This window comes from Dendronephthya gigantea, unplaced genomic scaffold (genome assembly GCF_004324835.1).
Source record: "Dendronephthya gigantea isolate DGI-Jeju-01 unplaced genomic scaffold, DenGig_1.0 000002F, whole genome shotgun sequence".
NCBI lineage: Eukaryota > Metazoa > Cnidaria > Anthozoa > Malacalcyonacea > Nephtheidae > Dendronephthya > Dendronephthya gigantea.
In genome coordinates, this window is record NW_021163012.1 from 3605001 (window position 1) to 3620091 (window position 15091).

General features: G+C 35.9%; 2 protein-coding genes across 2 annotated transcripts; one reads left to right on the forward strand and one right to left on the reverse strand.

Moving 5' to 3' along the window:
- Positions 1 to 1842: 1842 nt before the first annotated feature.
- LOC114537682 lies at positions 1843 to 4135 on the forward strand. Its single transcript, XM_028558786.1, has 2 exons — positions 1843 to 1930; positions 3138 to 4135. Exon 2 carries the CDS (start codon positions 3159 to 3161, stop codon positions 4077 to 4079), a length of 921 nt encoding a protein of 306 aa, XP_028414587.1. The 5' UTR covers positions 1843 to 1930; positions 3138 to 3158; the 3' UTR covers positions 4080 to 4135.
- A 7027-nt stretch (positions 4136 to 11162) lies between these two features.
- On the reverse strand, positions 11163 to 14220 carry LOC114537692 (mediator of RNA polymerase II transcription subunit 23-like). The gene is made up of 6 exons (XM_028558797.1): positions 14207 to 14220; positions 13904 to 13988; positions 13218 to 13471; positions 12698 to 12818; positions 12380 to 12466; positions 11163 to 11494 (listed from the first exon to the last, which is right to left on the reverse strand). Exons 3-6 carry the CDS (start codon positions 13361 to 13363, stop codon positions 11483 to 11485), a joined length of 366 nt encoding a protein of 121 aa, XP_028414598.1. The 5' UTR covers positions 13364 to 13471; positions 13904 to 13988; positions 14207 to 14220; the 3' UTR covers positions 11163 to 11482.
- Positions 14221 to 15091: the final 871 nt, after the last annotated feature.

Genomic DNA, 15091 nt, shown 5'->3' on the forward strand with positions numbered 1-15091 from the left:
TTTAATTTTTGAACACCGCGATGTGGTGAATTGAAGCTATATATATATATATATATATATATATATATATATATATATATATATAATATATATATATATAATATATATATATATATATATAATATATATATATATATATATATATATGTATATATATATATTTATATATATATATATATATATATATATATATATATGTTATATATATATACATATATGTAACAGGGCTTTTAAGTTTTAAGCATGGTTCCTATTTGGTCGTAATTGTCGTAAGCAAGTCATTTTCGCCGAGGAGAATAGTCCGGTGGGAAATTTCTGTATTCAAATCGGTCATTGTTGACTGCATGCACCCACATAGAAAAATTCTATCACATCAGCCACCTTGACATGTTCAGACACGCCAGGCCTTAGGTTATACATATACAAGGTGTGTTAAAGAAACGGCAAATACCATACTGATTTGTAATGCTGTACAACTAATTACGCTTTCGGGATTTGAAAATATGGTTCCATGTGCAGCACTTTAAAAATAACCACACAAAGTAAATTAAAATTAGTTCGATTACCAATAGCTCAGCTAACAACTTATTTACAATGATTTCAGACGGGGTTGAGTTTGCTCGTATACAGTGTATACGTTATATACAACAAGAAATTCTGTTAGTTTTGTTCTTAATTGAAACTCTAATTAACAGTTATTCAGCTCACTCTCGTCGTATATGGCCGATAACCAACTCGGCGCAACTGTTTTATTATATACACAAACTTTGTCGCCCTTTCGGTGCATTTTGGTGTGGTATTATCAACTAGGCTTGGATTTCTATTTCACTCAACTCCCCAAATTTTTCCGCCATTTTGTTTACTTTCTCTACTAGACAGATATGAGCTAATATCTGTGTAGTAGCCAACCAATGAAATTGCAGCATATCTCATATCTGGCGCTTGTGTATATAATAATGTCTGATATCGTGCATACAAATTATGGTATTTGCAGTTTTTTGTATACACCCTTTAATTTAGCAGGGGCCTGTTGTATCAAGCTCGTTTAGCTTAAACGGTGGATAAATCAAAACTAAATAACACTCTTACATCTCTCTTGAATGAGTCAACTTGAATATCATGCACTGAATATGTAGTTGTAAGCAGTATCTTTGTACTAAGGCTAAAAACATTTTGTTTGCTTGTTGAATAGATCTAAAGGTCTGAAAAATGATCTAAAAAGTATATAAGGTCTAAAACGTTAATAGGTCTGAAAAGTATATAAGAATTTTACTCGAATTCCGATAAAATTACCAAATTTGAAAGCTTAAAAATTCGTCGTTATTTCACCTAATAATTGGCCAACTTTCGTTCGATACAGAATCATACAGTCGGGAAGTGTTGATTATGATACGAGTAAAATAAAACATAAAATAAAATATGAATTTCCGACTCAAGCTCATGGTATAATGGTATAATTATTGAATATATTATCAGAAATGAACGATTACTAAAAGACACTTGTTTCGACAAACAAATACAATGGCAATGTTTGTTTCAAAAGCTGGCATCTGTGTAACGCATGTATGACTTTAGTGACATGCGCCGGTGTAAAATACCGGTTGAGTAAAAACGCCGATTGAATAAACCCTTTGACTTACATTTTGGAGGGTTTCAGAATACACGGACTGAAATTTAACTTTTATACAATTGAGCCATGGTCCTTTGTGTTTCACAACGCGAACTTTGGAATTCTGTGCCGCTAAGTTTTATCTTTAGAATGCTATTGAAACATCCAGCAGCGCAATTAAATTTTTCAAATACCGTGTGAATACGTATACGATATTATAACAAACCACAATTCTAATACTTATTTGGAGAAACTGTATATATATAAAAGCTGGTACTAAATGAAAAATTCAACTGATACAGCGGTCTGTTATGTCTCAGTGTAAGTACCAACAGCATTCTCATAATACCACTTCTAAGGATTAAAAAGCACCACATTTACAATCAATGTTTATAGTTGCACTTGACATGGAATTTTATATCAGCCATAATAATAAATTTCGATTCAGATAAACATTCTTAATCTTTCCCAGAGAAAAGCGAATAAGTCAAAAGTGAAATATACGGGCAGAGTTGCCAAAATATGTTTAAACAATTGTACAAAACCTTGTTCACACGAAGTGTTGCATGTTTAAGAGAGCTTTTACCAAGAGAAACTTAATTGTTTTTCTTGCAATGAAAGGCTTGAGTGGTCGTATGCAAATTAACTTCTTATAGAAGTGGTGACATATAAACGCTTAAATTTCACGAACATAATCTTTTTAATCTTATCTTTAAGGGTTAGTGGTTAGGTGAGGGTTAAGGTCAGGTTTATGATTAAAATTAAGATTATTTTCGTGGATTCTAGACATGGAATTTTTACCCAGTTACGACCAGATATATATGAAAGTTATGTTCGAGTGGCAAAAGCCTTTAGAACATAAAAATATACATTTCTCCGGCTTGTTAAAAGAATCCTTTGAAGCCTCAGTATCCGAAATTGTGTTCTCGCTCCGCATTTTCCCGTCTGAATAATTAACATCGTGTGAACTTGTCTCTTGACATTGATTGCAAAGTTTTCCCGCCAATTTTCGTTACGATGCACCAAAGTCACGACGGTTTCGTTATCATTAAAACATCACTATCACTATAATAAACGCACTTAAAGCGGCAAATAAAACGCCACCGCCAGTAAATACTTGAAAATATATAGCCCTGCATGCATGCATGGGAAGCTGGTAAATTTTGTATACTATTGTGTGACATACTAACATAGGGTCATTTATGCGAGTGAAAATAAGCCACGGCCTATAAATAAGCCGGGGCTTAAATAAGTCGTGAAGGGCGCGTATAAATAGTCATTTTGTTCGCAAGCCGCGGCTAAAATAAGCCCAGGGTTGAAGCCTAGGCTTAAATAAGCTGAGGCTAATCGCAAATAGACCGTTTATACGAGTTGACTAATTTAGTTACAACTGCTTACGGCTTTATTTTCCGTTAAGCTTCCTGGAAACCTTTCGAAAGTAGAAACATATAAAGTAGTTGCGAACCACGGCAATTCACGGCTTAGTCATGCATAGCTAATTGTATTCCTTATTCATTTGATCAAAAAGGAAATTGGTTAAAGTATTACAATGGCTGGAGGTGATCTTAACGCCGTATGCTGTCCAATTTATCGCGAAACAAACGACCCGATCAAAAGACGAACCGGGGGCGAAAAATATCTCGGATCCAAGGCTCAGTTTTGCGCCGCATTCTACCATGTCCATGAATGGGGAGAGCGAAAGCACTCTTGTCTTCACAAAAGAAAGTGCATTATCGCAAAGAGAGCAAGAAAGGGCAGAAATTACGATTGGAGTTTTCAACCCAAACACGTTGTTGCCGTTGTTAAATTTGAAGACAGCAAAGAGAGTACTCTCTATGAAGCAAGGTATACCAATTGTGATCCGAAAAAAATGCACGCTGAGGATTTCTTTAAAAAGGATGTAACAGAAGGAGATTTAAAGAAAGTAATAACAGATAACGAAGGTGGGAAAATCACCATGTACCTGACGCTTCAGCCTTGTAACAGGTCCGTTAGTCTCGCGGGAACCGACAATACTCGCGCGGATAAAACCTGTTGTGATACACTTCTGAAGATCTACATCGAAAATCTGCTCGGCAGGAATATTTGCTTATGTATTAAGGTTACTCACTTGTATCGATTAGGTCTTGAACATGGAACGGCAAGGAATGAAATTGAAAAAAGCAGAGACGAACAATTGAGACAGCGGGCTGCAGCAGGGATCACAGCGTTGATGCTGACTGGGGTGGAAGTCGAGAGTATGACAGAGAAGGACTGGGAATATCTTTCTGGTATGGTGATGTTCCATGGTGATGTTCTCACAAACAATAATGTCCCAGAATATGCTCTCAGCCCACGAAGAGAATTAGATGGTGACATTGAGAATACTCTTACGCAAATACGTGAAGGTACAAGCTGGCTGAAGCCTTCTTTAACATCATTGTCCTCATGGACACTCGCAATCCATTCGAGAATGAAATCTTCAGAATAAAAAGAGGAGATTATGTTTTAAACTATAATCGGCATATTTGTTTACATTCTTTATGCAAAGCCAGTCAGAATGCCTTAATTTTAAAAATTAACTTCATGTCAAATGGTATAAAACATAGACAATATATAGACAATAAAGAAGTATAATAAACGAGCAATATTACAAATGGTATATAATGTACCTTTTTATCGGAAGTAGTCAAAATTCATAGACATCACTCATTATAATAAACGCAGTTAAAGCGGGAAATAAGACGGCACCGCCAGTAAATACTTGAAAATATATAGCCCTGCATGCATGCATGGGAAGCTGGTAAATTTTGTATACTATTGTGTGACATACTAACATAGGGTCATTTATGCGAGTGAAAATAAGCCACGGCCTATAAATAAGCCGGGGCTTAAATAAGTCGTGAAGGGCGCGTATAAATAGTCATTTTGTTCGCAAGCCGCGGCTAAAATAAGCCCAGGGTTGAAGCCTAGGCTTAAATAAGCTGAGGCTAATCGCAAATAGACCGTTTATACGAGTTGACTAATTTAGTTACAACTGCTTACGGCTTTATTTTCCGTTAAGCTTCCTGGAAACCTTTCGAAAGTAGAAACATATAAAGTAGTTGCGAACCACGGCAATTCACGGCTTAGTCATGCATAGCTAATTGTATTCCTTATTCATTTGATCAAAAAGGAAATTGGTTAAAGTATTACAATGGCTGGAGGTGATCTTAACGCCGTATGCTGTCCAATTTATCGCGAAACAAACGACCCGATCAAAAGACGAACCGGGGGCGAAAAATATCTCGGATCCAAGGCTCAGTTTTGCGCCGCATTCTACCATGTCCATGAATGGGGAGAGCGAAAGCACTCTTGTCTTCACAAAAGAAAGTGCATTATCGCAAAGAGAGCAAGAAAGGGCAGAAATTACGATTGGAGTTTTCAACCCAAACACGTTGTTGCCGTTGTTAAATTTGAAGAAAGCAAAGAGAGTACTCTCTATGAAGCAAGGTATACCAATTGTGATCCGAAAAAAATGCACGCTGAGGATTTCTTTAAAAAGGATGTAACAGAAGGAGATTTAAAGAAAGTAATAACAGATAACGAAGGTGGGAGGATCACCATGTACCTGACGCTTCAGCCTTGTAACAGGTCCGTCAGTCTCGCGGGAACCGACAATATTCGCTTGGATAAAAGCTGCTGTGATACACTTCTGAAGATCTACATCGAAAATCTGCTCGGCAGGAATATTTGCCTATGTATTAAGGTTACTCACTTGTATCGATTAGGTCTTGAACATGGAACGGCAAGGAATGACAGTGAAAAAAGCAGAGACGAACAATTGAGACAGCGGGCTGCAGCAGGGATCACAACGTTGATGCTGATTGGGGTGGAAGTCGAGAGTATGACAGAAAAGGACTGGGAATATCTTTCTGGTATGGTGATGTTCCATGGTGATGTTCTCACAAACAATGTCCCAGAATATGCTCTCAGCCCACGAAGAGAATTAGATGGGGACATTGAGAATACTCTTACGCAAATACGTGAAGGTACAAGCTGGCTGAAGCCTTCTTTAACATCATTGTCCTCATGGACACTGGCTATCCATTCGAGAATGAAATCTTTAGAACAAGAAGAGGGACTATAATCGGCATATTTGTTTACATTCTTTATGCAAAGCCAGTCAGAATGCCTTAATTTTTAAAATTAACTTCATGTCAAATGGTATAATACATAGACAATATTTAGACAATAAAGGAGTATAATAAACGAGCAATATTACAAATGGTATATAATGTACCTTTTTATCGGAAGTAGTCAAAATTCATGCATTCTGATTGGGTTACCGAGAATATAAACAAACTGGCTGATTGGTCTAAAACAAAATTCCCCTCATGTTGCTCGGAAAGCATGATTCGTCAAGCGTATAGAAATTCATACTGGGTATAATCTTGCCACTGTTTGTTCGTAAACATTTTCACAACGAATATGGCAATAGATCACGAAATAATTTGAGTATTTAATGCTTTATTTTAAAACAAACAATCGCCTAAACACAAATAAAAACGATCAAAAAATTTAATGTTTTTTACAAAGCCACGAAAATACAGTTTGTTTCAAAACTTGTTATCCAAGAAATGTATAATCCGATTGGCCATGTGTTAGAGAGAGCTGTAATGTACATATAATATCGCTTTCGGAAAAAATATTTCTGTAAGCATCGACAATGGATGCATTTAATGTTTAAAAACAGGAACACTAATTCGTGCAACGATCAATCTTAATAAACAGGGACGCCGGAACGATGCGAGGGCAAGGGCGGCTGATTTTTGGCGAAAGGGCACTCCTGTAGCGGCGCATTAATAAAGAATGTTTGAAAAACATCGTCAGTTGAACTTCGTATCGTCGTGATTTCTCTTTCCAAGATAATTTCTGTGTCGAGACGATTGTGTTATTCTTGATTGTGTTATTCTACTTCGGATATGGAATGTAGCTAATTAATCTTTTAAAATGAAAGGGCATTTTTGCCCCCCTTGCCCCTGCTGGTAAAAGGGCAAGGAGGCAGTTGCCCCTGCTGCCCCCTTGTTCCAGCGTCGCTGTGAATAGACCTTTTTCATAGTGACGTCAACGCGGAAAGTCTGATGTTACACGAAGTTTGATTGGCTTGATAGTTTTGTGGAGGTCTATTGCATGGATCGAATATTTTTGAGACATCAAGCAGCGTAATTAATTGAAAAATAATATTTGAAATAACACGTCAGGTAGTTTCATAATCTCTATCGTATATACTTTTATATAATATACGGCAATTCGTAAAGCTTATATCTAAAGAAACTTGGCTGGTTTGATAAGGATATAGCAGCTAAGCTTCAATATCGGTAAGTACTACTAACACACAAGTATATATGAGATAGATCTGTTTTGTGCTGAATGAAATAATAAACTGCTATAATTTGTTGTAAAACAATTGGCTTAGTGACAATTTAGCCGTCCTTTATAAACTTGAAACTAACATAAACGATGAAAAGTTTGGACTTTGACAATATTTTCGATAGCCTATACTTATTGTCTTATCAATCTGTGACCAACAAAACACGAAGACTTAGTTTATAGTCGTGCTACATTCTGAGAAATATTTTGACCATGAGGAAGTGCGTTTAGATTAGCAGAACGAATTCGCTTTTCCTAAAATTGCACCAAGGTAAGCCATAGAAAATATATTAACGCGTGGAGTTAACGAATGTTTGTGTAGAATATAAATCGCATAAAATGATTTCATGAAATGCCGCTTGTTAATGTTCGAGATAAATGTTTAATGTCAACTTGTTTCAACATGTTTCAACTTGCTATTTACGGAAAGCATCCGGCAGTGACTTTATGCAAATTGAATAAATGCAAAACTTAGTGACTTATAATTATATACTTCAATCATGTTTAAAACAAGTGCATTTCTTTCGTCTATTGATGCAACACTCCAACTATCCTACTCCTAGCATACAAAATCCCGATATTCCAAACCCTAAATCAAACAGAACATCCTCAAACTGGCTGTGAGTTTTGATCGAGGATACTAAAGGCTGGTTTCCATGTGCAGTCAAGAAAATTATCCTCCAGACCATACCAGACAAAGGTTTCTTTTAAATTATCCGCGGAATAATTTTTCAGTCTTAAGTCGATGGTCGAGTCGAGGTTCAGGACGATATAGTAAAGTCAATAGACGACTTTCGCTTTCTTGTCTGGGAGCAAGGCCGAAATAAAGTACTACAGAATAGACCCAACCATAAGATCAGCGCAAGTACTCCGTATACAAAATTTACCTACTTTTCATGGCTGGCTATATATAATATATCGCAGAAGCGAAACTTTACAATTCTACTAATTTTAGTATGCTCTTTTCGTAAATGTCCTTTTTTATCGCCAAGTCTAATAAAGTGAAAGTCGTCCAATACACTCCCGAAATACACAAAGAACAAAATAATTTTACCCAATGTCGATATGTGATAAAACTTTCCTAATCATGTTTTGAATAGTATACTTTAAATATTCGTTGCTATATGGCCTTTATCACGCACACGTTTTAATCTTTTTAACCTGTTATAGCTACCACCTGCATGCCGTTCATTGAACAAATTCAAATTAGCTTGAGTCGTATCCTTATAACAATAGATGAACTTTTAAAGTAACACGTCAGGTAATTTCATAAGCCCTATCGTATATATAATATAGCTACAGCAATTCTTAAAGCTGATATCTACAGAAACTTGGCTCGTTTAAAAAGGATAAAAACAACAGCTTTAATATCGGTAGGTATACTAAATACATATATATGAGATATATACTATATCGAACTGCTATAATTTGTTGTGAGACAGGCGCCGCTGTTCATGACATTTAGCCGTCCTTTATATACACTTGAAACTAACTAATACACTGTAAAAACTGATAGGTTAAAATAACAAAAAAATAGGTTGTTTAGATGAATCTCTTTCGATGAAAGGTTTGGGCTTTATAGACAATATTTCGACAGTCTATATTGCTTAATCAATCTGATAATAACAAAACACGAAGGCTTCTAGTTTATAGTCGTGTTACATTCTGAGAAATCCTGCGCGTTACATCCTGAGTTTAGATTGGCAGAACAAAATTAGGGCAATAAGCCATATAAAATATACTAACGCAGAGTTTACAATACGCGTATATGTGTAGAATATAAATCGCAGAGAACATGAATATAAATGTCATGAAATAGCGCTTGTTTCTGATAAATATTTAATTTCAGTTTGCTTCAAAATTTGCTATTTACAGAAAACATATATATAGCCCGTTTACAAAAACCTTGTCGCAGCATAGATAGATAGTTTTCAGTTCATTACCATATGTAATGTATGGTTGAAGATCATTTCTCATGAACATATATATATATATATATATATATATATATATATATATATATATATATATATATAATATATAATATATATATATATATATATATATATATATATATATATACACCCATTTGCAAAAACGTAGATAGATAGATAGATAGATACTCGAAGAAAAATTAGAATTGCATATGATTACATTTGCACGGGAAGTCAATCATATTACACAACATATGCAATTCTAATTAGATTTAGAGTATCTATCTATATATCTATCTGCGACCAACGTTTTTGCAAACGGGTGTGTATATATATATATATATATATATATATATATATATATATATATATATATATATCTTAAGTACGTCTATTATGCAAGTGGTTCATTAACTGGAGTGAAATTTCCCAGCCTCATACACGCACGTGAACATATGTCGATTGTAAACTAAAATTTAAATTTCGCGCTCTGCAGCATGAATTTTAGTTGCAAAGCACTGGCGGCAATTCTTGCTGTATACGAGAAGAAACTAATTTGCATTTTATTAATATTGACTAAGAAAATAGAGCAGCAAGTATTACAATGACCCAAGCCCAAGTTGGATGCAACGGTAAGTGCTGTCCAATTTATCGTGGTGGTCAATTAATTGGACATATTAAAAAACGTGAAGAGCAACAAGAAATCCTTGGGACACAGGGTCAGTTTTGCGCTGCATTCTATCATGTTCATGAATGGGAAAATCATCATTATCATTGTCTTGACAACGCAAATTGTGAAATAGGAATTAGAGGAAACTTTCAAAATCAAAATAACGTTCAACCCAAACAAGTCATTGCTGTTGTTAGATGCGAAGATGCCCAAGGGCATACTCTGTATGAAGCAAGATACAGCAACTGCCGCGTGCCTGCAGCAATAATGCATGCGGAGGATTTCTTTAGGAATGACGTGATAAATGGAGAGTTGGCCAATATATTACAAGAACAAAACGGTGGGAAAATCACCATGTACCAGACGTATCAACCTTGCAACAAATCCGTTGGAACAGCTGCCACTCCAGCGGACAAAACCTGTTGTGTAACACTCACGAATATCTTCAATGATATTCTGAGTCCAAGAAATATAAGTTTGTGCATTAAAGTTACCCACTTGTATCGAGTAAGCTTTCAACGAGAAATAGCGGATAATGAAATTCTCCGACAGCGTGCTATACAAGGAGTACAAGATTTAAAGCAGATAAATAACGTGAGGGTCAAGCACATGACAAAGAAAGATTGGAACTATCTCTCCGGATTGACCGCTGCTGACGTCACACAAGGTAATAAACAGCGCAAAAATTTAGACAAATCTATCCAGGGTATTCTTACACAAATACAACCAACTCAGCAGCCTCTATCCGTAAACACCTAAAATTCAAGGACGGTTTCCAGGCCAATACATAACTTTTCAAATACATTTCTATTTAGTATCTCGTATAAACTATGCAAATCAGGTATTTTAGGTAGATATTAACTCGAATAGTATCCATATTTTAGATGGTAAAATTAATTATTGAAAATTGTTGCTACTGATTGGTCAAAAGACCTATTACGCGGGTAATCACCTAAGAAAATTTTTCAAGATGGCGGCGAGTTGTTTTTGTCTAAGTGACAGATGAAGAAACATGTAATTTTTAAAAAAACGCTGTACCTAAAAGCATATAAAAAGCGTACAAGATTTTCCCTAAAATTATTTCGAGGTAAAAACCATGTTGCAAAACGCTACTCTACTTTATTTCGCTTGACTTCGTCTCGTTATTTGATATTCACCTCGCCTTCGGTAAATATTAGCTAATTTTGTTAAGTAATTTCTCCCTGATTCTTAACATTCTTGAGGACAGATGGGAAATTGAATTTGAAATAAGTAAGTAAATAATAATGTTGATGATATAAATAATACCGTAAACAGCACTAAATATTGTAAACAAAAACAATGTAAGATGAAAGATTTCTTTGAGAATGAAATAAAGTCGAAATATCACCGTAATTGTTGTCTTGTTTTACACGCATCTTGTATTTACAAGATGTTGTTTTTTAGAAGATGTTTCGTCCTATATTGCATATTGTACAGAACATAGATATTCGCCTTGCATATTGTACAGAACGTAGATTTCGAGAAGAAAACTACCTTTAGCATACTTCCGGTAAATTATTCCGGTAAAAGGCCCGTTATACTATTCGTACTATATGACAAGTCAAATCTGGTTAACACCAGATAATATCTACGACGGCAGATTTGCAAGATCGCCACTAACGCGGCTGCAATAGCCTTGAACATGCAGCTATCTTCTCGATTTTTTCTGCCAAGTACCATAGTTTTGTCATCATTTCGTTTATCATGCGCCCGCGTTACCCCGAGACAGAGGCAGTATCCTCGCGAGCATGCCCAGCAACATGTGATATGAACTGCATACGATCTTGTAGTACTGGTCTCAGACTGGCTATGTAGTGTTGAATATCCTGTTTTATAGAATCCCCAACAAACATGTACTTAATATGATAACTTCAAATAATTAAAGAAAATATTTTTGAGCCGTTCTGGAATGTCTTAACAGTATTGCCGCGTTTTCGACCCAAAGAAACAAATTGTTCATATGCATGGTAGAAATGACTACATTATAAGGGTGGAATGAATCCGTGTTGAAAAAATTCAGAACATTGTATACATGGGTATAAATACTGCCTCTATGGGTCTAAAAATGTTCATATATATGGGTAAAATGATGGTGATAGAAGTGTGCTTATACGTATAGATCAAGTGCCCTCATATGAATAAAATGCCCACATGCGTGAAATGCCCTTATAGGTTGAATATCCTACAGGTTAAACGCTTATATAAACACCCTAATAGGTAAAATGCCTATACGAGTAAAATATTCACACGGGTAAATTACCCTTATGAATAAAATGCCCCATAGGTTAAACCCCTATATATAGATAAAATACCCATAGATAAAATGCCCATATGAGTAAATCGCCGGTATAGGTAAGACGTCCTTAGAGCTAAATTTCCCTTATAGGTAACGCCTATATAGGTAAAATACCCTTATAGGTAAAATACCCGTACGGGGAAAAAACCCTTTTAGGGAAAATGCCCATATAGGTAAAATGTCCTCATACGTGGAACACCTATATAGGTACAATACCCTATGAGTAAAATGCCTCTGAGTAAAAATGCCAATACAGGCAAAATTCCCTCATAGGTAAAATGGTAGTATTATATTATCCATATAGGCAAAATTCCCATGTAGGGAAAATGTCCATATGGGTGAAATGTCCATGGGGACAAAAGGTCCTCACGGATAAAATTTTGACACGAATCGATATCTCTACGGTGATTTCCATAGAAAAATCGTTGTTCTTCATAACATACCGCTCACAAAAGGATAAAAAAGTCGCATATGGTGTCGATGTGATAAAGATGAACACATTTCTTGTCGACCACATCCAAGATGGCGTACAGCTCTTTAGCAATCTAGGATGTGATATGAGTAAAATAACTCTTTATGATCTCAAACAACTAAGTGTTTTGCCAGATTCAACTCTCAGGATTAGGGGCTGATTACATGAAGTATTTTCAATCCCGTGGTTAAATTCAGCCCTGTTGAAACTAAAATTTCATGCAACTTGCAATAGTTTTTTACGTTCTTCGTTGTAGAAGCACCCCCCCCCCCCAAAACTGACCATAGCAATTGCTTTGACTTACCTCGAGCAAACATCTTGGTTTCTCCGTGTAGAAACGATACAAAAATGGTCCAAGCAGTCGACAAACGAACAGAAACTGTGCTTCATTGTGAATTAAAGGCTTGAAATTTTCCTTCAACAATCTGTTAATAATGCAAGATATTTTCAATGTATGCCAAACAATATATCCACCGCGAAACCAACAAACATTTTAATTTAAAAAGCAAAGTTTAGACAAAATTTACCAAATGAAAACTTCCTTTGTGAAGAGATATTAATAGCTTATATACGAAAAAGTAGTGACAAGGTGAAATTGGTTTGATATTTCATAAAAACGTCATGTTTCGAGTTAAAAAGAATATAAAAGAGCAGTCATTTAGCTTTCCAATGGTACTTTGCGTATTTCATTACAGAACGAAACGATCAAATACTTTTAAAATAAAAATTATTGCTCAAAATTGGACAACGGACAAATTTAGGGTCATTGAAAAAAACACGTCATTCAGCTTTCGTACAGCCATCCCCGTAGACTATTTGTGTACCTTGGGATAAGCGAAAGATGGCCCAAACTAGAATGATACCAGACCGCATTTGTAAAAGCCACAACCAGGTCTGGCAATATCAAGGCGCAGGCATCCGCGTTGGACTGGAAACTATAGAACGAATATGGAAACGACGATGGCGCCATCGTAGCATCGGGCGAAAAACTGGCTGTAACTGGAGTGACATCTTTTACTGCAAGATCAGCGGTGAGAACTTCCGAAATAAGTTGCGGTAAAACCTTGCCGTAGGATTCCTGGAAATAAATAAGAATTGCTGTTATTTGCGGGAGAACACCTGCACGTTATTTATACTGGATAGTTCTATCAGCCCTAAGGATAATTTTTTAGTGATCCAGTGTTACTACAGGAGGAAACCTAAAGTAAACTAACTATATTTACACTGGATAGCTCTATCAGTTCTAAACTGTTCTTCCTAAAGACCCAGTAAGGATAATCTCTTATTGATCCAGTGTTACTGCAGGAGGAAACCTAAACTAATATACTGGATAGCTCTATGAACGGTTCTTCCTAGAGGTCCAGTAAGGATCATGTCTTATGTATTTATCATGTGGAGGAAACCTAACAGAACTAGCTCTTACTAAAGTTCTGGAAAAATCTATCAGTTTTGAATAGTTCTATCTGTTCTTTAATCTTAAGTGGTGATTTTTAATGAATAACAAACTTACAGGCAGAGAAGAAATGATCAAAGCGACGGCATTTATCCAAGTCTTAGTATTATTCAAAATTTCAACGCCTCGATTTGTCTCGCCACTGAAATGATAGAAAGGCAAATAAATTGCGGCAGCAACAAACCTCAAAACCAACACTAAACACCAACAGTAAATGCTCAGTGATGTATAGTATATGGGCCAACCTATATGCGTTTAAGCATATATTACAATATCACTACTCCCTAAAATCCCTAATATCACTACTCTCTAATATCCCCAGTATAATTACTCCCTAATATCCATAATATCGTTACTTACCATTTATACAACACAGAGAACCGCGCATTACCAACGTCCTTGTCGTTGACAGGAAGTGACATCAACTCGACGCATGTGGCATAGAGCGCATGCGCAGACGGACTAGGGAATTCGTGGAAACGCCAGTCGAATTCAGGAAACGGCGAATTACCGGAAATAGATGCACAATGTTAAGGAACTAAGTTTGAAAAGCAAGATAATTGCTCAAATACCAGCTCGCAGACATGCGTGCTACTATCGGCTAATTGCTCGCTAAAACGAAATGCTATTGGTTGATTCAAAAGCACTGAAACTCGAGCAATTCCCAACGACTGATTTAACGAATTTCAGGCAAGAAATGCAATCGAACCTTTACCATTGCTCCTCAAATTCATCAATAACTTACGGGTTTAAAACGGGATCAATCTTAGGGCGCTTTCCTTTAGGCGGCCAAAATGGTCAGACCGTCATATTTTGAATGAAATAGAATATTTCGTTGCGGTGAAATTGCATTTCCCGTGCTTAGCAGATGTAAATAACGATATACTGATGCAGAGTTTTTGAAACACACTAAAGTATCTGTAATCTGTCTGTACTGAAATAGAACCCGTTTTTGGTCTGGCCGTTTTTACCGTATAATGGAAAGCGCCTTTAGTTTGGTAATAACGGTGCTTTTTAAAGAAGTACTTTTTAAATAAAGCAAATTGGGTTTACAATTCGGGTGTATTGCGGAATCAAATAACTTTAGCGTTTTCGGATCGTTTTTGTGTTTACGTGTGGATGCGGTTAATATTTTAACAGAGAATATTTTTGCGTTTTCAAATTCTTTCGATACCGTGTAGAGGGGGCCTTTGAAAAGTACAAGTCGTACCTTAAATAAAAATTTGCTGCTATGTTTCGGAATGA